Source organism: Haliotis cracherodii, unplaced genomic scaffold (assembly GCF_022045235.1).
Source record: "Haliotis cracherodii isolate W230 unplaced genomic scaffold, xgHalCrac1.p SCAF_16, whole genome shotgun sequence".
Taxonomy (NCBI): Eukaryota; Metazoa; Mollusca; class Gastropoda; order Lepetellida; family Haliotidae; genus Haliotis; species Haliotis cracherodii.
This window is the reverse complement of record NW_027266271.1, coordinates 13,325,562-13,351,145: the sequence shown is the minus strand read 5'-3', so window position 1 is coordinate 13,351,145 and position 25,584 is coordinate 13,325,562. Positions and strand designations below refer to the sequence as shown.

The 25,584-nt window shown below is 41.2% G+C and overlaps 1 protein-coding gene across 1 annotated transcript in view; it reads left to right on the top strand.

The window, feature by feature from the left end:
- Window positions 1-8,411: 8,411 nt before the first annotated feature.
- LOC139464173 (uncharacterized) overlaps window positions 8,412-25,584 on the top strand; it is a 229,545-nt gene continuing 212,372 nt past the window's right edge. The window contains exons 1-4 of the mRNA XM_071245699.1: window positions 8,412-8,466; window positions 14,419-14,523; window positions 16,463-16,732; window positions 20,883-21,011. Of these exons, the coding sequence (XP_071101800.1) occupies window positions 8,412-8,466; window positions 14,419-14,523; window positions 16,463-16,732; window positions 20,883-21,011 (559 nt within the window). The remainder of the gene's footprint in view (window positions 8,467-14,418; window positions 14,524-16,462; window positions 16,733-20,882; window positions 21,012-25,584) is intronic.

The window sequence follows — 25,584 nt, the reverse complement described above, 5'->3', positions numbered from 1 at the left end:
CAAACATGAACAGATACCCGAGAATCGTTGTCAATAAGCCCTACCAACTGTCACCGTTCATCTATCACAAGTGAAGCAGATGCAGTAGTGTCGTACATATTAGATTTTTTATGTGAATGATTACACTAGCAGAGAGAGCCTTATTACGTTCTTGTGTGTGTACTAGTCGAGTTGTGTGGATATTTATGTATCTTGAAGAAGGTCTTGCAAGTCTGCGGTCTCGATTTAAGACTGACTTTTGAAGTGGTCATTAACTCAGGCTACGCGCCACCTGGGACTGTGTACACATCACATGCTAGAACCCTAGTATTTTTCAACAGCCAAAATATTATGGAGTTTAGTTGGCGCCGAAATGAGACGCAAGTAACGGATCGAGACAAAGAATAAACAAACAAGGCCATGCACGTTTGACACTGATATAAATCAATTAAAAGTTCTACTTGATCTTTTCAGAAGTTAAAAGAAGTATCTAACCAGCTGCATTAAAATGTGATAGGATTGCACTACTGTCTGTGAAGCTAAAGTTCTGCCATACATTCTTCAGCGAATATTACCCTGTCTGTAATACATTTTCTACCGAATATTACCATGTCAGCCATACATTCTCCACCGAATATTACCCTGTCTGCAATGCGTTCTCTACCGAATATTACCCTGTTTGGCATACCTTCTCCAAAGAATATTGCCCTGTCTGCTATACCTTCTCCATCGAATATTACCCTGTTTGGCATACCTTCTCCACAGAATATTACCCTGTTTGGCATATCTTCATCGAATATTACCCTGTTTGGCATACATTCTCTACCGGATATTACCCTGTTTGGCATATCTTCATCGAATATTACCCTGTTTAGCATACCTTCTCTACCGAATATTACCCTGTTTGGCATACCTTCTCCACAGAATATTACCCTGTTTGGCATATCTTCATCGAATATTACCCTGTTGGCATACATTCTCTACCGAATATTACCATGTCTGCCATATATTCTCTACAGAATATTTACCCTCTCTGCCATATATTCTCCACCGAATATAAGCCTGTTTGGCATACATTCTCTACCAAATATAACCCTGATTGACATACCTTCTCCACCGAATACTACCCTGTTTGGCATACATTCTCTACCGAATATTACCCTGTTTGCCATACATTCTATACAGAATATTTACCCTGTCTGCCATACATTCTCTACCGAATATTACCCTGTTTGGCAAACCTTCTCTACCGAATATTACCATTTGGCATACCTTCTCTACCGAATATTATCAGGGGCGGTCGGATAGCCTAGTGGTTAAAGCGTTCGGTCGTCACGCCGAAGACCCGGGTTCGATACCCGACATGGGTACAATGTGTGAAGCTCATTTCTGGTGTCCCCCGCCGTGATATTGCTGGAATATTGCTAAAAGCCGCATAAAACCATACTCACTCACTCACTCACTCCCGAATATTACCCTGTTTGGCATACCTTCTCTGCCGAATATTACCCTGTTTGGCATACATTCCCTACCGAATATTACCCTGTTTTGCATACATTCTCTATCGAATATTACCCTGTTTGGCATATCTTCATCGAATATTACCCTGTTTGGCATACATTCTCTAACGAATATTACCCTGTTTGGCATACCTTCTCTAACGAGTATTACCCTGTTTGGCATACATTCTCTACAGATTATTACCATTTCTGCCATACATTCTCTACAGAATATTACCCTGTTTGGCATAAATTTTCCACAGAATATTACCCTGATTGGCATACCTTCTCTACCGAATATTACCCTGTTTTGCATACCTTCTCTACCGAATATTACCCTAATTGGCATACCTTCTCCACCGAATACTACCCTGTTTGGCATACGTTCTCTACCGAATTTTACCCTGTTCGGCATACATTCTCTACCGAATATTACCCTGTTTGGCATAAATTCTCTACCGAATATTACCCTGATTGGCATACCTTCTCCATCGAATATTACCCTGTTTGGCATACATACTCCACCGAATATTACCCTGTTTGGCATACGTTCTCTACCGAATAATACCCTGTTTGGCATAAATTCTCTACCGAATACTACCCTAATTGGCATACCTTCTCCACCGAATATTACCCTGTTTGGCATACGTTCTCCATCGAATATTACCCTGTTCGGTATACCTTCTCCACCGAATATTACCCTGTTTGGCATACATTCTCTACCGAATATTACCCTGACTGCCATACATTCTCAGTGCATGTCATCTGATGGGCGATGTATTGCCAAGCATACAAGGAGCTGTCCGTCAACTTTACGTTAAACTACTTTGATATGTTGTTGTAGAAATCTTCGAGAGGTCACCAGTGGTGTGACGACGAAACAATGTCACTATTTATCTCTGAAAGAGTAAAAGCAATGTAGTGTAGGTTGAAGAGATTCAAAATCGTCCCTGTCTTTCATGAGGGTAATCGGGCAAAGAAATATGGCTCTAATCTCCATCTTCAATAAATGGTTCATGATTAAATTATAGACACTTTTCGGCCCCCCGTCTCTACATCACATAGCAGTCTTCTGGAACATGGTTACCTTTTACGTGTTTGTATTCACGTAGTATACACCATGCTGTGAGGCTCGGCCAAACCATCGACCTGTGGCGATCGGATTTAAAAAGTTATTCGAGCATATACTCGAGTATAAGTCAGTGGTGTCGTTGCAGCTTGCCGACAGTATAATATCAGTGGTATAGAAGGTAGTATACACCATGACGGTAGTATAATAGGAGTTAAGACGGTGGTACACCATGAAGGTAGTATAATGGTCGTGGAGCCGGTAGTATTCTCCATGGCGGTAGTATAATGGTCGTAGAGACGGTAGTATTCTCCATGGCGGTAGTATAATGGTCGTGGAGCTGGTAGTATTCACCATGGCGGTAGTATAATGGTCGTAGAGCCGGTAGTATTCACCATGGCGGTAGTATAATGGTCGTGGAGCTGGTAGTATTCACCATGGCGGTAGTATAATGGTCGTGGAGCTGGTAGTATTCACCATGGCGGTAGTATAATGGTCGTTGAGCCGGCAGTATTCACCGTGGTGGTAGTATAATGGTCGTGGTATAGAAGGTAGTATACACCATCTCAGTAGTATTATAGTAGTGGTATAGAAGGTAGTATACACCATGACGGTAGTATAATAGTAGTTAAGACGATGGTTACACCATGAAGGTAGTATAATGGTCGTGGAACCGGTAGTATTCACCATGGCGGTCGTATAATCGTAGAATAGTCGGTTACGTTCACCATGTAGGTAATATACCAAATGTTTAGGTCAGAAATTTCGCGCAATTGCACATTGTTGTCGTTAGAATAATAAGTCGTCATGTCTGTCGGGCAACACAAGCTCATGTGTCCCCCCCCTTCACATTACCACCAGCACAGAAAATGTTAACCTACCGACTCCTCATTAAATCAGTATTTTACACGAGCAATAAAACTAAGTTATGGGAATTTCCATAGACTTCTGTCGCACCGCACTTCACGCGTCTCTTACACGCCCATTAGGCAACATGTGGCTGACCTACTTTCTGGTTCCTCTTGAAAAGACGACGATGATTCGATGCAAATGCCAGTCCTGTTATATGGCCGAGAGTCTCATCAGCAGAATTCTGCCGGTAAGATATCGTTGTAAATGTATGCCGACTCATCTGGCATGTCTATCTCCTTACAATCCAGAGTGTCGCACATCTATTCGAGACTGATATTGAGCTGAAAAACTAAATTGAAGATTTTTAAAAATTATTACCGGTAGCTTCTGAAACAACAAGCCTGAAGCAGCTAGACCATTGGCTTTCCAATGCTGGATTGACAAGTTTGTGAAGTTTCGGTAATTTCGGCAACACGACATAAGGGGACACCAGACAAGGGACGGAATGGATGCAATCCGGTCATGTGGGATCCTTGGCGGTAGATATTTAGGGCTTGACAAAATGCCCCACGTTGCAATCGAGTTAGCCCCCGAATAGATGTAAACGTCGAATTAACGGAAACGGGAATTTTTGACCACCGTCGCCGGAGATAACGACATAATGCGGCCATACGACACCGTTTTCGTCACATATAGTTGGAACGATAAACGTTAACACCGAATGTTATGTTGACCTGTACAACTTAGTTAATTTGGCCACCGACGCTGGGTGATAACGTTAATGTTGACTTGTATAACTTGTATTATTTTGCCAACCTACTGGGAGATAAGGTCAACGTCGTCTTGACGTGAAACTTGGATTATTTGGCCACGGACGACGGGAGATAACGTTAATGTAGACTTGACGTAAAATGTGACGTCGTCTAAGGCGACTCGATTCGCTGTGCAGAGTTGCGTCCCTTTGGCACATCAGAAATCTGAGGGTTCGAATCCCGGTTCGCCACGATTATGTTTCTAGGTTTGTCAGCACCATACCCGTGCTCGTGGGTTTCACCGAAGTGGTAAACGTCTGAGACTTCAGGCTTCCCTCCCACATTAAGCTGTCACGCCGCGATATAATGGAATACTGTTAAAAGCGGCGTTAAACCCAACCCAAAGAGAAAAAAAAGTATTCACTGACGTGTTGTGTTGGAAGACACTTGATAAGGTCAGCTGTGGGAAGATCATCATGGAAGAGTTACCGCCAATGCAGTTGCTCGATACACAAGTTTTATGACCACACGTCCTCAACAGAAATTCTATGCATGTGTGTCCTGTTGAAGCTTGATCCTACTTTAATGTGTTTTGGAGAATAACTAAAATGGTTGAATGAGTTGACTTGAACTCCACTGTCAACATTCTTTCACTTATATCAGGGTGTGTCAACTTCACCTGGAAGAAATCCAGTGAGTGAATGAGTTTGGTGTTTAACGCCGCACTCAGAAATATTCCAGCTGTGACGGCGGTCTCAAATAATCGATTTTGGACCAGACAAGACAGTGATTGACATCATGAGCATCGAACCCCGCAATTGGGATCGACGACATGCATCAACCAAGTCAGCAAGCTTGACCACCCGATCTCGTTAGTCACCTCTTACGACAAGCATAGTCGCGTTTTACTGCAAGCATGGTTTGCTGAAGACCTATTCTACCCGAGATCTTCACGGATCCCAACGGTCAAGGGACGTGGGTTGCCTGATCAAGTGTCACAGTTACACAATTACTCTGCACATTCATTCCGATGGCTCAGTCTACTGGGTTACTCGCGCTACAGTTTATTTAACTCTGTGGACCCTATTCTGTGAAAGCCTGGGGGGGGCGGAAGGTCGATAGTTCGATCCCCGGCAGCGTCCTACCAAAGTACGTTAAAAAATGGTACTTGTTGTTATTCTGCCTGGCGCTCGACATTAATGGGATAAAACAAGGACTTTCGTCTCAGAGTCAGTATAGTGTGTCTGAGAAAGGTATCCATGTTAAACGTGGTATCTCAATGGGCTAGCACAATAAAACCGGCGTTTTTATAGAACTATTATATCTAAAGCACGGGACGCTTGTGTGCTTTTTTTTAATAATATCTATTTGACAATTTTGAAGAATCTATTTCACCAGTCAACAAGAATGATGGAACAATGATATCAAGTATTCGTTAATCCACGGGGGAGGTAAGTTGAAAAGTGTACCTCGTGGCAAGATAAAGTACTACGTCTTTACCGAAGCATCTTGGAACTATCTTTGTTATACCTCTATCAACAATCTTGCAATTCCATTGGTTAATCCGTACCCTGTGACGAAATGAAACATTTCAATGTAAACCCCGAAATCGTATGACTGACACTGGCCTCGAATACTGAGCTCGTCACATGATCAGCATTGACCTGTCACGTGATGAATATTGACTGGTACGAACGGTTCAGGGTTCGCTGCTAAGTTATTGTAATGCAACAGAGGACAGTTTAAAAAACTTCATTCAGGGAACTTCGATATAACAAAACGAATGCGGCCTCGGTCCGGCCAGACCTCCCCAGGGATCGGGTCCTCGGGTCCTTGTTTTCGCACACTGACCTCGTCAAGAGTAATTACGATGGCGACCCTACGGCCATAATGTATGACCTGGTTTATTGTGTATGAGACGATGCTCATGCTGAGGTTTGCCTGGTCTGTCAACTCCGGTGTCTATAGGTTACATAGCTGACACAGACTACGTCCCCGTTCCACTCGAACTCTGTCCAATACCATGGACACCTCTTGTCGCAGACATAGCGATACCCACAAATATCATTCATCGTGCAATGATAATGCTTTACTATACCACATATGTCTCTTCTGGGTGTATCATTATAGCATCTTGCTGTACAAAACTATTAACTTAGTTATCGACGGCTTCATCGGAATAATAATGAGCCTGTGACACACATTCCATGGGCGGGGTAAGTGTTTATAGGACTTGGCAAATCATGTCCAACAATACAGCACACCAGGACCCCTCGTTTGCATTTAAGCTGTGTCATTTTCACGTTTAAAGCCGCATTCAAAGTATGATGGTAAAAAACGAAATAAGCCTTCCCGAAAACCATATTAATCACTCGCCATGTGGTGCTGAAATGAAACTAGAGACGCAAGTTAGCCCTGGTAACGACGTGTTCATCAAGGCATCCCCATGACTGAAGACTCTGAGTTCTGCAGTCCAGGTTATGTCAGCTATTAGTTGGAATGGCTTGTTGCACGTCACCTGAAGCAGAGAAACGTGATTAATATCATGGATTTTATTTTTGACAGCTTATAGATATGATTCAGTTCTATAGCTATATGAAACCTTGACACGAAGACAATCTTATTCAGGAGCGTGCGAAGTAGACGCTTCGTAAACAGGAGATAGGGATTGGGCTGACTGACAGAAAATGGGTACGCCCGACACCCTACACCCTGATACCCGAACCCCCTTCTGTGTCATATTCCCGGGTAGACTCCGCGTCCTGTCCATGCCAAATTCCGATGATTCTTTATACACTCAGCGTGTTTCTCTAACCCTAAATCTCTTCCCTCTCTGCTCTACTCCTCAACACCTTATCTTCCTCATTTCTCCACTACCCAACCCTCGTGCTCGTGGGTTTCACCGAAGTGGTAAACGTCTGAGACGTTCATCACTTCGGACTTTCCTCCCACATTAAACTGACACGCAGCGATATAACTGGAATACTGTTAAAAGCGGCGTTAAACCCAACTCACTCACTCACTCACTCACTCACTATTAAATTCCCTATTCCCGACTTTCCCGTGAAACTGTCACCGTGTTTTCCTCCCTCAAACTGTTCAATTTTACCTCGCTTATTTCTCCCCCTTGTGAATATTTTATTATTATTCTACTTTTTTAATCAAATTTCTTCTCTCGTCCTTCATGCTGTTAAACTACCGTGTACATGTTTTCTTCTATCCATCCCACCTCGTAAGTTTTCTCTCTAGGAAACGTATATCATATCTTCTTACTTCCTACAACTATAACATGAGAACGACAAACTCAGCAGTCTATACAGGGGAAATAGGATGATATGGTTGAAGCAAGATGCTATACCATGCGAACATCCAACACACCCGTATATACAGGGGGAATAGGATGATATGGTTGAAGCAGGATGCTATACCATGCGAATATCAAACACACCCGTATATACAGGGGAAATAGGGTGATATGATTAAGGTAGGAACCATGTTCATAAGTTAGGATAGCATGGATCGGAAACAATGTCTGGTTCATTAATATTGTATTCAAATACCATCAACATATTTATAGTTATAGATTGAATTTTGTGTGGGGAGGAGAGAGGGGGCGCATGTTATACACCATGCCCGGAGAGGACACGAGTCAAAGCGTAATATTTCGAGCTCCCGATTTTTCGATTAACGGGGCTCGTTAGGGGCATTGACATAATATCTGCATCTGTGTCAATGTATTCAAAACCGATAAGGATATTTATATCTCTACCTGCTGTCACTTAAACTTCTCTTCAGCTAACGCCTAGTTTTATTAGTAATGAAGCATTGACCCACTGATGAAACATGTGTTTAGTTCGAGAAGTCAGACTATTAAGGTAGCCGCCGAAACAGTACGTGTCTGCCCCCTGCTGTGAATACTTCCCGGTTGTCTCACACGCTTTGGACTCACACATAACAATACGTTGTTGAAAGCAAATGCGGGTGACGATGATGGTAGGGTAACCAATCAGATCCTTGCATGTATTCTTCCACTCCGTTGGGAACGGCCCTAGATCACCCGTCATGTTTCCAAGCCCCTCCTTCCTATATATACTAGTAGTACCAAATATATATACAGTCACTTTCGTTAACACATTGGCCATTAAGGAATGTTAGGAAGGGAAAAAAACACACCTCACAGTCTTACATCTCGCATTTTTTTCATATATTAATAGTATCAAATGAAATGTAATCTCTATCGAGTTCACACAAGTCTTGTGGATGGCTGTGTCGACATCATACAACATGGCACACTTCCCATTTAGGCATTTAGCAGGTAAGAAGTGATATACATATCAAGTATATGTTTAAAACTTCCATGTTGGTGATTTAGTATGAAAACTGATAGGATTATTAGCAATTTGAAGTTGCAGTTTGTAACAGTGGACATGATGTGGACGAAGGATCTTTGTGTTATAGTTTTCACACATCGAAGGGTAATCGCTGATGACTGATGACGATGAGGATCAGGGGCGGGAGGATTAAGAGGAGGGAGATCCACTTTGTTGACTTGTTCTGATAAGAGGAATAGGGTTTAAATGTTCAGCTACCATCATGACGAAACGTCCTTGTTTCATCGAGTAACAGTATACCTAGTGGTTAGTTGGGAGAAGGAGTGAAGGATACTACTTAATGGTACATCACATATTCATAGTTCTTGGTTCTCAGGTTGTCATGACGTGTGTATATGGATTTAACAGTCCGTGCCATTTCAGTGATGATGGTCGATATACATGGTAATTCATCTCTGTCTTTCCCGATTTTCAATTGCATAACAAACACATCATACCTGTGGACATACCTGTGGATTTACCTTTGGGGGTGTTTATGAATTAGTTTTGTTCTATATACGACTGATAGTATTATATTTTTATTCATGTTCAATTCTTATTGAGGACGTATTCGAAGTAGTATTTTTCAATAAATATTTTCTGTTTTAATGAAAATTGTGTGAATGGTGTGTGCTACCGGTAGGGCAGGACATGTTAACCCTTTTCGCATTCACATTTTTATCTTTATTGCCCGCTACGCCCTCAAAGGCCTTTACGTCCTTTACGCCCTTTACGCGATCTACGCCCTTAACGCCCTTCTGCGCCCTGTATGCCCACTACGCCCTCTACGCCCCTACCATACCCATGGTCGGGGGTTTCACCAAGTGGTAAACGTCTGAGACCTGCATCACTTCGGGATTTCCTTCCACACTGACTCGGCATGATAGAACTGGAATAATGTTCATAGCGTTCGCCGGGTGTTCGTGAACGATAAACGTATCTTACCCCACCAGTGGCACCCGTCACAAACACAGACTCTTCAACTCCCTTAAGAAATTAAGGGGGCGGTCGGGTAGCCTGGTGGTTAAAGCGTTCGCTCGCCACGCCGAAGACCCGGGTTCGATTCCCGACATGGGTACAATGTGTGAAGCCCATTTCTGGTGTCCCTCGCCGTGATGTTGCTGGAATATTGCTAAAAGCGGCGTAAAGCCATACTCACTCACTCACTCACTTAGGAAATTAAGTGCGTTCATCGAAAAATGGCCCATACGTTGGCCCTCGTGTGTCAACGACTTCGACATGTTAGCTATTTCCTCTCCAACATCAAGGCACGTGGAAATTGGCGTCGACCATTGGCTAATATTCCTGAGGTTGTTCAAATCATTCACACGATAGAGAACAATCAGTCTCGATTATTTGCCGAAACAGATTCCATTTGGCTTAAAAGGTAAAACAGTGATGAAGATTATAGAAATGGGTCACTGAAAATCAGGTGTTCTCGAAAATGGTCATCATGCCCTGCTCTAGCAGAAGTACCCGACACTAACACAAGGGAACCTAGCAACAGTAAAGTCATCCTTTTGACAAGTTCGTCCTACATACACCCGCTGTTATACTTCTATGGGTATTCACGCCCTCCTAGTGCCGCGTCTGTAAGTGTTGGGCGTGAGATCATGCATATGAGCAAGCTCCCCTCGCATTGTGGCTGCCTTTGAATAGTAAAGTCTGTTATAACCTCCTGTTTGAAAGTCTTTATCGTGTTGCTAGCAAATGTCACTGAATCGTGAAATGACACTTGGGATCTCTTATGAAGAGAAATATATTTTTAAAATATCCCTTTTATCCTGGCTAGTCGGCGTATAAGTTATACATCAAGTTGGTGTACATCTTTTCTGGGATCATATTTGTGTCTGACAAAGTGACGTTTCTGACAGTCACTGCATCTGTTTGTGATGTTTGTGAGTCAATGAATATTGTTATAGGCTGCAGCAATATGACAACACAAAACAACCTGTACATACCGAATTTTCTCGAATAAACACCGGGTATTGATTTAACGCCGGGCCTCGATTAAACGCCGGGTATTTTTTCATGCACGGAATTGTCGCCATTATTTCGTTTGCGATTAAACGCCGGGCATAAAGAGTGTCTAAAAGAAATATACGCTCGGGCGTTTAATCAAGAAAATACGGTAGTCCAGTCTTGAGAGGACGAACTAGTGGTTGTTGTTGAATACACATATTATCCCTGATCACACTCGTGGAAACATGACCAGTGTAAACCTACTGTGGCCGAGTATTCATGACGTCTATCTAGTGTTGCTGGGCGCACGGGTGGCCCAGTCGTCTAGGGCGCCCCGATTCGCTGTGCAGATTTGCGTCCCTTGGGCACGCCAGAAACCTATGATTGTGGGTTCAAATCCCGGTTCGCCCCAATTATGTTTCTAGGTTTGTCAGCACCATACCCGTGCTCGTGCGTTTCACCAAAGTGGTAAACGTCTGAGACCTGCATCACTCCGGGCTTTCCTCACACATTAAGCTGACATGCCGTGATATAACTGGAATGATGTTAAAAGCGGCGTTTAACCCAACTCACTCACTCACTCACTGTCTAGTGTTGCAAGTAGGATTAACAGAATATTACTTTGAACAATACTGAAAACATATCCTAAATTAATTTACAAATGCTGAGTGCATACACTAAGTTATTTGAACAGTTTTGGAAAATTGGTTTATGACTTAGATCATTTTTGAATGTGTACATAGAACGGCTTTAAAAAGTGCTGTGTTTATACATACGGTGACGTAGACGAGTGTGGAGTGTGTACACTTGACTAGTGATCTCGAGCGAGTCACATTAGGATTTAAGTAGCAATGTAGTGTAAGTGTGATAATAACTTTAGCACAATTTAGATACAACTCTCATAGACTTTGGGTCGAAGAAGTCCGACATAGAAACATAACTACAGAATTGAGACAATGTGAGCAATGTGATTTAAATGTGATGTTGAGTTACGTTTTCTGTTAGTCTATCCAAAATACGACGAAAAAGTAATATAATATATAGAACTGCCTTTTTATGTACATCAAACTCAACACAGATTTATATCGACCATGTCAACAACTGATAAACATACCCCTGAATATCTGTCAGTGTTCATTTATATTGCTATGTTACAGTATGACCTGCTTATCATATCTGCAACCCCTCCCGAAAACAGAATTATACTAGGATCCTGTGGCTTTTCAGTGTGGAATAAAACTTATCCTACTTTAAGGGTTTCAGAAGCGAAGTAGCGTTAGTCACATCAGGAACGATATAGCGTGTCACATTATGTCTTGACGAGTAGTGTCGTGCGAGCACATTAGGATTTCAGTAGCGATGTAGCGTGAGCACATTTTGGATTTCAATAGTGATGTAGCGTGAGCACATTAGGATTTCAGTATCGATGTAGCGTGAGCACATTTGGATTTCAATGGCGATGTAGAGTGAGCTCATATGGATTTCAGTAGCGATGAAGCATGAGCACATTTGAATTGTAGTAGCGATGTAGCGTGAACACATGTGGATTTCAGTAGCGATGTAGCGTGAGCACATTTGGATTTCAATGGCGATGTAGCGTGAGCACATTAGGATTTCAGTATCGATGTAGCGTGAGCACATTTGAATTTTAGTAGCGATGTAGCGGGAGCACATTAGGACTTCAGTATCGATGTAGCGTGAGCACATTTGGATTTCAGTAGCAATGTAGCGTTAGCACATTTTGATTTCAGTAGCTATGTAGCGCGAGCACATTTGGATTTCAATGGCGATGTAGCGTGAGCACATTAGGATTTCAGTAGCGATGTAGCGTGAGCACATTTGGATTTCAGTAGCGATGTAGAGTGAGTACATCAGGATTTCAGTAGCGATGTAGCGTGAGCACATTAGGATTTCAGTAGTGATGTAGCATGAGCACATTCGGATTTCAGTAGCGATGTAGCGTTAACACATTTGGATTTGAGTAGCTATGTAGCGTGAGCACATTTGGATTTCAGTAGCGATGTAGCGTTAACACATTTGGATTTGAGTAGCTATGTAGCGTGAGCACATTTGGATTTCAGGAGCGATGTAGCGTGAACACATTTGGATTTCAGTAGCGATGTAGCGTGAACACATTTGGATTTCAGTAGCGATGTAGCGTTAACACATTTGGATTTGAGTAGCTATGTAGCGTGAGCACATTTGGATTTCAGGAGCGATGTAGCGTGAACACATTTGGATTTCAGTAGCGATGTAGCGTGAACACATTAGGATTTCAATAGCGATGTAGCGTGAACACATTTGGGTTTCAATAGTGATGTAGCGTGAGCACATTTGGATTTCAGTAGCGATGTAGCGTGAACACATTTGGATTTCAGTAGCGATGTAGCGTGAGCACATATGGATTTCAGTAGCTATGTAGAGTGAGCACATTAGGATTTCAGTAGCGATGAAGCGTGAACACATTTGGATTTCAGTAGCGATGTAGCGGGAGCACATTGCGATTTAAATAGCGATGTAGCGTAAGCACATATGAATTCCAGTAGCGATGTAGCGTGAGCACATATGGATTTCTGTAGCGATGTAGCGTGAGTCACTTCGTGATGTCAGTACTGATGCAGCGAGAGTTAGATTAGTATTTCAGTAGCGATGTAGAGTGAGCACATCAGGATTTCAGTATCGATGTAGCGTGAACACATTAGGATTTTAGTAGCCATGTTGTGCTTCATGTCAGGATTTCAGTAGTGATGAAGAATGAGCTACATAAGAATTTCCGTAGCACTGTAAAGTGGGTCACATCGTGATGCCAGTACTGATGCTGTGAGAGTTAGATTAGGATTTCTGAAGCGATGTTAGTAAACCAAATCAGGGTTTCGGTAGCGATGCTTTTCGTCACATCAGGATTTCAGTAGCGATGTAGCGTGTGTAACATCGTGATTTCACATTGTGATTTCACTCGATTTGGCGTTGAGTAGCTGTGTAACGATGTACAGGACTTCAGTGCTGGTGTAGTGTCTGTCATATTTGGATTTACGTAGCGGTGTAGGTTAAGCTCTTGCTTCATTTGCATAATCTGTTTTCTTCCTGTGTTTGACAAGGCTGTTTATTATCAGACTTTACAAGGATCATATCGACGCACGATACCTGCCCAACATCGACCCGTCAGCACACAATGCACGGACACGTTCTTCCACTTGATAATACAATACATATCACGTCAATATCTTTTACTCCAGTAAATTGTTGAAAGCTGTCCTGTGTTCCTTTGTGTTGTTCGTTAAGTAAACAGATTTATTCATTCACAAATTCATATTTTCCATATTACGATAAGCATATAATTTTATTACCTAGTATCAATATAGTATATGAATACAGTTTCATTTACTTTGGGGGGCATATAGGTTGCTAATTGAATATGTCTGTCAGATAGTGGGTGTAATGGTGACGTTAGTCAAGGAGTGTCTTTGGGCCCTTATATAATTATATGAATGGATCACTGAAAACAAGGGTCGGTTGACCTGTAAATATAGTAAAGTCGAATGAAAAGCAATACAACAATCTGCAATAGAAGATATCATGTGTGTTACGGGAGTTTTAAGCAAATTGTGGTGGATGCTACCAGTACGGCATGACATACATTATGATAACATTTTCGCGAACACCTGGTGTCATCGCTGAATTACAGTGATCCATTCATGTTATTTTCATCTCTAGTTTGCCTTTAATTCCCAGTGGGGCGGTCGGGTAACCTAGTGGTTAAAGCATTCGCTCGTCACGCAGAGGACCCGGGTTCGAGTCCCGACATGGTATAATGTGTGAACCCATTTCTGGTGTTCCCCGCCGGGGTGGGAATAGTTAATAGTTAATAGTTATTTAAGGGTATCAGAATTATGCTTGATGTTTATCATGTATTGACACCTATGTTTTATTTGCAGGTGTTCAGAGACTGTTTCCTCACAGACGGAAAGGTCCCCTGGTGCTTGTTGTGGCGGTTGTGTTTTTGCTGCAATCCCTGCTTACAGCTGCACAAGCCCGAACAGGTGGGAATTCTTGACAAGGCCTCAATGCATATGTCATGTCGCAGAATGTCTCATGTCATAACAAGGATAAACACATGCTATTTAATCGAACTATATGACACAGCTGTACTTCTTGCATATAGAACGCATATCAGTCAGGTCACGGCGAAATGTACATGTTTCGTCACGGTGAAAAACATACCGTCACGGGGAAATACATAAATTGCTAGTAATTCCGTGGCATTTGATTGGCTAATCAAGCAAACATGTTAGGCCACACCCACTAACAGACTACTGTTTCCTGATTGGATGTTAATTGAATGGGGCGGGCTTCAGATGCATTATGGTGCTGAACGATGTCACTGATTTCGTCCTGTTGTCTACAGTTTTTTTTTTATTCATGAGTAAAGTAAGCAGTTTGTGAAGTTATTATTGTTGACGTTTGTATCTATAGCAACTGACTTCAATATGTTTTTACGCTTATGGAGTTAAAAACGTAAATATCGGTAAGCACAGTTTGCGTAGATACACAAATATTCAAGTAAATTCTTAAATACTTGTCAAGTCACGGTGTAATACATAACGTGACGGCGAACGTGTAACGTCACGGTGAAATACATGTAACGTCACTGTGAAATATATAACGTCTCTGTGAAATACGTAACGTTACGATGACATACATATAACGCCTCTGTGAAATACATGTAACATCACGTTGTTATACGTAACGTCACGGTGAAATACATGTAACGTCTCTGTGAAATACGTAACGTCACGGTGAAATATATAACGTCTCGGTGAAAAATGTAATGTCACGGTGAAATGTATAACACATCTGTGAAATATGTTACCTTTCTGTGAAATACATAACGCCAGGGTCTCTGTGAAATACGTAACGTCATGGTGAAATACATAATGTATCAGTGAAATAAGTAACGTCATGATGAAATACATAACGTCTCTGGGAAATACGTAACGTCTCTGTGAAATTCGTAACGTCACGGTGAAATACATCCCGTCTCTGTGAAATACGTAGCGTCACGGTGAAATACATCACGTTTCTGTGAAATATGTAACGTTTCTGTGAAATACGTAACGTTTCTGTGAAATACGTAGTGTCACGGTGAAATACGTAACGTAACAGTTAAATACAGGACATTTCAAGTCATGTCCAATTTATCTCATGTCATGGTGAAAAACGTAACGTCACGGTTAAATACATAATGTCTCGGTGAAAAATGTAATGTCACGGTGAAATACATAACCTCTCTGAGATATGATCTCATTTGATGGTGAAATACATGTCACGTCTCGATGAAATGCAGGTCACGTCACAGAGAAATATGTTTCGCCACGGTGACACACATGTAAAGCCGCAGTAGAATTATTTTGCATAACGCGGAGGTAGGTCGCGTAGCAGTGGTACACATGTCACGTCACGGTGAAATGCGTGTCACGTACCAGTGCAATATATCAGTTTGATGCACATATATTCAAATGCAAAACACAAGTAATGTTAAATGACCCTGAAAGTACAAGTGGACATTCTGCATATAGCAATCAGACATATTTGATAAATAAAAAATACAAGTTATGTCACGTTGACACATGTCAGGCTTTCAAAAAGTTTTATGCAGAGGACCGTTTCAAATTTGACAAATCAGTGACAAAAAAAAAATGTCTGGTGCAATTCCGTAATTTTGCTTGTACCTCAATAAAAATATGCTTCCGTGTTTTTTTAGGTGAACAGTTGACGTGGGTTTGTTTGTGGCAGGATACGCTAATCATTTCACGGTGATATCATCACTTGATAGTGATTCAGAGACATATGCTTGTGATATACAAATAATTAGTAATGACTTTTGGTAAAGATTTCTCACGATTGTTGATAGGTGTTTTGTCGATTTAATTTACAAAAGCACCGCCATCTTGTCTTTAATGATCAGTTTTTCCACTTCAGATTTCGAGCATGAGGACCTAGCCACACTGCTTGAGGAGGAATCCTTTATTTCAATGAAGAAACAAAGTAACGTCAGTTTGAAAAAGACACGCGATTTTCAAACATTCGAAACAGGTTCAGATGTAGTCAGGTTCACATCTCTAGATCGGAAATACACATCAGAGGTCGACCTGTTATCAGAGGACGCTTTGAATTCAGACCTACTCCCCTCGGAGTACAACCTGGAACACGAGCGGCACAAGAGAGAGGTATACGAATCCTCTGGAACAGGTGAGCACAAGTTAGGCGATGTCATGCTTAAATTAACCCATCTATGGGGTTTCTAAACAGGATTTATATGTCCCACAAAACTGTTATAACACAGGAGGCGGCGTTACAATGTCGGTCTCAGGGGTTGGTATTCGAGTACAATGGCAACTCCGACGTCCTGAATGCCCAGATGCACACGTACACGAGCAGCATTTCGACGAAAGGGGGTGGGGGAGCGTCTAGGAGGCTGTCTAGTATGTGAGTGAGTTGGGTTTAACGGCGCTTTTAACATTATTCCAGTTATATCACGGCTTGTCAGCTTAATGTGGGAGGAAAGCCCTAAGTGATGCAGGTCTCATACGTTTACCATTTCGGTGAAACACACGAGCACGGATATGGTGCTGACAAATCAAGAAACATAATCGGAAGGAACCGGGATTGGAACCCACACTCATAGGTTTCTTCCGTGCCAAAGGGACGCAACTCTGCACAGCGAATCGCTGCGCCATAGACGAATGGGCCACCCGTTTCATTGCTTCATAGAAGATTAATGTAATTCTACATGCTGTTTTCATGTACTTTTTGTTATCCTACGTATCCTTATCGCTGACGATAAACACCAACCACGTGATAGGTAAATATAAAATGACAACGACAGAGAATTATCAACCGAAACAGATTCCTTTGGGTGTAAAAAGGAAAAATAGGGATGAACATTAAATGAATGGATCACTGAAAATCAGTGATGACACCAGGTGTTCGCGAAAGGATAAGCATGTAATGTAGGCGTAGGGTGGAAGGGTAGCCTAGTTGTACTAGTGGTAGCCGACATGGGTACAATGTTTGAAGCCCATATCTGTTGTCCCCTGCCATGATATTGCTGGAATATTGCTAAAGCGGCGTAAAACCATACTCACTCACTCACTGTTATGTAGGCGAATTACTCATTTTTAGTTCATCGAGTAACATTCAATCGATGATAACAGTCATATTGGTATTGTGGTTGTTAGAAGCGGGGATGACAAATGCATGAGACAGTACACCCACATAACACTTACCATTGATAAAGGATTTGAGTTTGTCGACCCGTGTTGAAACGTTGACGAACCTTCAGTGACACTGATGAACCCTTTGTTAAAACAGAAACGTTTGTGACCTATGCTAATGTTTGCGAACCCATCAAAAGTTTGGGAACCGAAGATGAACCCTTGAGGAACCTTGTGTGAACACTTGGCGAATCCTTTATGAATCCTATCCCACTCCCGATGAATAAGACAATTAAAACAAGATACACACGCTACGTCTCTTCTGTAACCTGGTCGTTTGTTGTTTGTGAAATGTGTTCACAAATTCCTCGTTTGAAGAAAACACTATTACTTTATAATTCAAAACGTGTTACCCTTCTCTGCAAAAATAAAAATATTAGTGAGTTAGTGAGTGAATGGATGGAGCGAGGAAGGCGTAATTTATCCAAGGTTCAAGTAAAGCTTTCAAAATGTTTTATGTGGAGGACCTTTCCAAAGTTGATGCATCAGTGACAAAAATTATGTCCATATGTTTACTTGTACCTTATGTTTCCGTGTTTGTTTAGGTGAACGGTTGACTTTTCCTTGTTTGTAGCAGGATACGCCAACCATTTCACGGTCATCTGAGTGAGGGGGCGGTCAGGTAGCCTAGTGGTTAAAGCGTTCGCTCGTCACGCCGAAGATCCGGGTTCGAATCCCGACATGGGTACAATGTGTGAAGCCCATTTCTGGTGTCCCTCGCCGTGATATAGCTGGAATATTGCTAAAAGCGGCGTAAAACCAAACTCACTCACTCACTCACTCATCTGAGTGAGTGAGTGAGTGAGTGAGTGAGTGAGTGAGCGAGCGAATGAGTCAGGGTGTCAGTCAGGGAGTGAGTGAGGATTGGAAGGTGGGAATGAGATAAAGGCCGCTTTGAACAATATTATAATATAATATCGCTGTGTGTCAGCTTATGTGTCGCACGTGAGGAAAAGCCCAAAGTGATATGACCTAAATACTATTATACCCAACTCCCCTAGAGATCGATCATTATCTTTTCAAGGGTATTTGGGAACACGTTATTCTTTTTCAAGATACCAGGTAGGTAAATATTCCATTTTGGTCTAGGTGAGTTGTTTTGCCACCAAAAATGTTCCGAACAAAATTAAATTTGTTTGACATAGAGCTATGTTTTGATGAGTCTCTAGAACCAATAAATGATGAATAACCATTTTAATATTCATGTTTATTCAAACTATATAACAATACAATATATGCTATCAATATGCACCTTAGCATAAGTTAAGCAACACCCCATAGCCTTTTCAAAACCCTCGACATATTTGTGCCTCAAAATTACAAACGTTAACAAAATGTTATTAGCCTGAAAACAGTCGCCGAAAAACTGCAAAGTTGAGTTTTAACACACAACTATGATAACCGTATCAAACACATCAAAATCGAATAACTATTTCTTGCTTGTTTCATTTCTAGCCATCATAAAACACGAGTGTAAACTTTCTTTTGGCCGGGGTTTTAATATGTCTGAAAATATATCTTTAGCAAAAACAAACATTTTTGAGAAGTCTTTTCTTGAAATATGGTATGAATAGAAGCATGGGAGCAATAAGTTTTGTATTAATACAGGAAATAAGCAATAAATCATAAAGTGTAGGTGATGCCAGATATTTGATTGGCTAACGAAGGAATTGTGTTTGTTTGGTTGATTTCATAAACAGAAAGAAAGGCCACGCCCTTCAGCGGACAACTGTTTTTTTATTGGCTGATAATAGAGTGGGCGGGGCTTGTTTTTCAATATTGCACTGAACGATGTCACTGGTTTTACATCGTTGTCTACAGTATGTTGTGCTTGTCCTTAAAAAGAACTTGTTGCGTAATTGTTGATGTACTTATTCATAAGATTGAACTTAAGTATATTTTTCAGTTTTTGGAGATATAAACTTAAACCTCCAGTGCATGGATTTACACAGTGTGCACAACAGGTTTTTTTCTACGTTTATACAACCAAAAATAAAATAAAAACCATTGAAGTCAAGCATTAAAAAACTGCAAACCTTAAATCTCCGTAGTGAAGCAGTATATTTTGGATGGAAACATACTGTCAGCGAAAGAGAATTTTTGAATTGGTTTGGTTTGATATCTTGTAGAAAAATGAGCATTAGATAAAAACGGAATGCTTTATAGACGTGTATTGGTGCCACATTCTACAACATGCCATCTACGAAGATGAAAGTATTGTCTACTTGGATGTAAGTATCATCTACGAAGATGAAAGTATTGTCTACTTGGATGTAAGTATCATCTACGAAGATGATAATAATTATTTTCAAATATGGTACAAATACGCTTCCACAGAATGCATTTTGATAAATGCTAAAAATAACATTAAGATGTTCTCCAGCTCAGCATTACAGACCTGAGGAGGTCTTATTAGAAGTTTAAGGAGTATTAGTTAGGATGTCTTTGTTAGGATACATCTTTGTATGAAAATTATGGAAAATAGAAGCAAAACAAGAGAATTTTGTTTTAGTAAGGATGTCCACTCTAACATGGCAATATGAATTAATTTGTAAACCACAAGAATACAAATGTCTCATACAAATCCGTATATAAGGTGAAAGTTGTGTTGAAACTTCATTGTTTGTAAATGTAAATACAGAAGACGTCATCTTTAATTGTCCCTTATAATATTTGCCCTAAACATATGACAGTTTATGAAGCGAAAATACAGTTCACTTTTTAATGCATTCATTCCTGTAAATATAATCATACAATTTCTCTAAGGAAAACAACATATTCTAAATCTAACTTATGAAAATAATGGATTTTCTTTAACACAAACCCATGACGTTTTACGTTAATCGTCTCCACACAATACTTAATCGTCATGTTAAATGAAGGAAACATTCCGATATAACCGAACGGTACATTCTCCGTATTCTTGTGATAGCTATTTATAAACGTTCAGAAGAGTGATGTCCGTACAGCATTAGTGCGTGCGTGCGTGCTTGCGTGCGTGCGTGCGTGCGTGCGTGTGTGTGTGTGTGTGCTCTACAACAAGACCACGGAGGCGGTCTATGGTTTCTAATAAATGCATGTTGAGCTATCATATGTATCATGTCATTTATACTGTATATTTTCAGAAAACGAGTGTGAAGATCCAGACCGCGAGTACTGTAAGGGCCCCTTTGATGTGTGTACAGATCTGACGATGGGCTACGAATGTACATGTGGGGACGGATTCGTCCGAGAAGACCAGGAGTGCTACGCAGGTAACACAAACATACATTTCACAGTTTCCAGTTCACAGTAAACATATCCCACAGCACCCAGTTCACATGGTTAAAATACCCACCACATCCACTTTACATGGTCAACATATCCCATTACACTCACTTCACATGGTCAAAAACAAAATCAAACTTCTTTCACAATGCCAGCAAACCCCATCACTCTTGCTTCACATGGTGCACATATCCAATCACACTCAATTAACACAGTCAACATATCTCATCACACTCGGTTCACACAGTCAACATACCCCATTACACGCGGTTCATACAGTCGACATACCCCATCACACTCAGTTCATACAGTCAACATACCCCATCAGACTCAGTTCACACAGTCAACATACCCAATCACACTCAGGTCACACAGTCAATATACGTCATAACACTCAGGTCACACAGTCAACATACCCAATCACACTCTGTTCACATGGTCAACATACCCCATCACTCTCTGTTCACACAGTCAACATACCCATCACACTCAGTTCACACATCAACATACCCATCACACTCAGTTCACACAGTCAACACATCCCATCACACTCAGTTCACACAGTCAACATACCCCATCACCATCAGTTCACACAGTCAGCATACCCATCACACTCAGTTCACACAGTGAACATTCTCCATCACACGGACAACGTACCCGATCACACTTCGTTTGCATGGTCAAAATAACATATCACACTATGTTCACATGGTCAACATAACATATCACACTATGTTCACATGGTCAACATAACATATCACACTATGTTCACACAATCAACATGACATATCACACTATGTTCACATGGTCAACATAACATATCACACTATGTTCACATGGTCAACATAACATATCACACTATGTTCACATAATCAACATGACATATCACACTCAGTTCACATAATCAGCAAACCCCAGCACACTCGGTTCACATGGTCAACAGAGCACATCAGACTCAGTTCACACAGTCAACATACCCAATCACACTCAGTTCACACAGTCAATATACGTCATAACACTAAGGTCACACAGTCAACATACCCATCACACGCAGGTCACACAGTCAACATACCCAATCACACTCTGTTCACATGGTCAACATACCCCATCACTCTCTGTTCACACAGTCAACATACCCAATCACACTCAGTTCACACATCAACATACCCATCACACTCAGTTCACACAGTCAACACATCCCATCACACTCAGTTCACACAGTCAACATACCCCATCACCATCAGTTCACACAGTCAGCATACCCCATCACACTCAGTTCACACAGTGAACATTCTCCATTACACGGACAACGTACCCGATCACACTTCGTTTGCATGGTCAAAATAACATATCACACTATGTTCACATGGTCAACATAACATATCACACTATGTTCACATGGTCAACATAACATAGCACACTATGTTCACATAATCAACATGACATATCACACTATGTTCACATGGTCAACATAACATATCACACTATGTTCACATGGTCAACATAACATATCACACTATGTTCACATAATCAACATGACACATCACACTATGTTCACATGGTCAACATAACATATCACACTATGTTCACATAATCAACATGACATATCACACTATGTTCACATGATCAGCAAACCCCAGTACACTCGGTTCACATGGTCAACAGAGCACATCACACTCAGTGCACATGAGACCGCCTCTATGGTATAGTGGAAAGAGTGTCTGGCTGGAGAGCGGAAGGTGGGTGGTACGATCCCCAGAAACGTCATACCCAAAGACTTTGAAAATTGTACTTGTTTGCTTCCCTGCCTGGCGGTCCGCATTGAGTGGCTAAAACAAGAAATGATCGGCTCTCTAGTCAGTATAGTGTGCCAGGCAGGTTTAGAAATGTTACACTGCGGCATGGTATCTCAGTGGGTAAGCACTAAAACTGGCATTAGTCCGGACGAGAACAAGCACGCACGCACGCACGCACGCACGCACGCTTGCAAGCAAACACACACACGTCGCTATGTAAGTGCAACAATCATGAACGCGACGTTAAACCCCATTTCATTCCGTTTACTATTTAGACAGAACGTCTTAAGCCTGGGGTTCTAAATAACACTGCAAACACGAAAACGTCGTTTTTTTCCGTATATGGTCATTGGACGGAAAAACGACTAAAAATTCATTAAAATTGATTAATTGGTCAGCGTCTAGAAAGTGTCCAGAAAAGGGTCGAGTTTTTCAAGCGTAAAATGGACGGAAAAACGATGCTTTTTGCTCCGCCTTGTACAACTGTTAACGGCCAATCGGATGGCGCTGGTCCCCCGACGCACGTGATGTCCAAGGCTTCCTTTCGGAAGCTTTAGGTTTCGTATTTTTGGCATGCCTTGCTCTAGTATCTGTCGCGCGCAGTGCAGCGAGATTTGCTGATAAGCTAGTTTTAGGATATGTTACATGTTAATGGAATTCAGACACGCGCCAAGAAGTCAAACCAAACAATGTTACTAAGTTTATTGTGGTAACGGCTATGTACAGTTACCCCTATCGGATAATGGGTTGTGTTTCATTTGGTTATAACAATAACTAATTTTTTAATGTGAAGTTTACAAGATATACGACTTGGAAGCAAGGGCGGTCACATGACGTTCTTCACGTGACTGTATTCTTGAAAAGGCGTAAACACTGACTACTTCCACATTCCTGGGGAAAACCCTTGGAATTCCCTGGTACGAACTCATACAGAAGCGTGGTTGCAAGCCCATTTAAGGATACCCTCGCTACAACCCATCCCAGAGAGAAAAAATACGAAAAAAAATCCAAACTGTCGCAGTGACAATTTACAGAAATCTATGAATTTACCTTAGTATCTATTTGACACATCTTCACAATCACCTTTCAATGATCGGCCAATTGATCAGTGATGCCAAAGGCTTGAAATAGCCACAGGTTAATTAACAACTTCGAAAATATCTCCCGTTACGTTTATCGTGTCGGCCATTTTGACGTATTGTACTTGATGTAAATGTATTACGACGCTCTGTCATTGTAATTTACTTACTGAGGTAATTCTGTAAACGATCTTCTAATCTAATGAGGATATTGTTTGGAATATATGTCTTGTAAACATACTAAAACATATGTTCCTCGCTTTGGGGGGAACTATTTTATTCCGGGGTGGCCCATTAAATCTAGTAGTAAGTCAAGGCACCATGCGTGATCTGTTATTTTATGTGTTTAAATTACGATTTGGGGCGTTAATAAAATACACTGACGCAAGTTTATTCTATTCAAATCAATTGGATAATTGAATATGCTTTCTTTTACATATTACATAACATCACTGCACAAAATATTAACAGTTGCAGTAACACACTACGGTAATCGCATTAAACATCATTTTCAACTGTAAAGTATTTCAGTATTTCAGTTATATCATGGTGTATCAGACTGATGTGGGATAAAAATCCGAAGTGGTTCAGGTCATCCAATGGGTGTTCGGGAAAAGGTGAGCGTATCCTGCCACACAAGTGGCACCCGTCACAAACACATGCAAGGACAAGTCAATTGTTCACCTGAACAAAGCACGGAAACACATAATGATGCCCGTCCTCAGTTTTACCGAGCATGTAAATTATTTTGTCCGTCAAAAACATGGACGAGTATAAACAATATGTTCATTCACGTAATACATGTCATACATTTGACAAAATGTATTGACTCGGAGCATTATTGTTAATCACAGCGTATGCAGTTGAACTCATCACCCATCCCATTACTGATAACCCTTCTTGAAGATCTATGAAATCAGAAGCTGCAACACTCTATCTTTTAACTGGCATGTCAGACTTCTATTTCATTACTCAGTTTTATTTGCACGGATTACTATGGAAGGGACATTGTCTCGTTGTCGCATTGACGCCTTTACAAAAACAAGCAAAACGTGTCAAAATTAACAAAAGCGCGACAATTGGCCATTTGTCGCATTGTCGCGTGTTCGCATTGTCGCTCTTAGATAATCCTTTTCTTTATTTTACAAAAGGGCGACGATGCCGTAACGCGACATTTTCAAGGTCAAAATATGTCTCGTTGTCGCATTGTCGCCCCATCACAAATGTGTATAAAAGGCGTAAAGTTCAGTTATTGTTACAGTTAGGAAGTTCAACCTGATAAATGTTCGTCTTGAAATGAAAACACAAGTCCGTCCGCGAGTCCATAACGTTTTATTGTGATCTCTTCTCTAAAAGTGCTTAGTGTTCAACTCGCAGTTCCAAACACGTAGTACCTCCTCAATAATCCACATACCTCCAGTGCAGTGGTCTTCCGGAAGATCTTACTCTTGACCGTATTAGACAACTGACGAGTGCACGCCTGACCTGTGACCTCGTTGCAACCCTCGTGATGTGTTTGCCGAAGGGAGAGGTGTAGGAAATGTGTGCTCCAGCCCCGCGCAGAGCTCGCGACACACTGTATACTGATGTATACAGTATATTGCAGTTGATATACTGTATACTGCATGTGATACTTATTTGCAACTTTCAAGATTCAAGATTCAATTTGCATATATTTCATATAC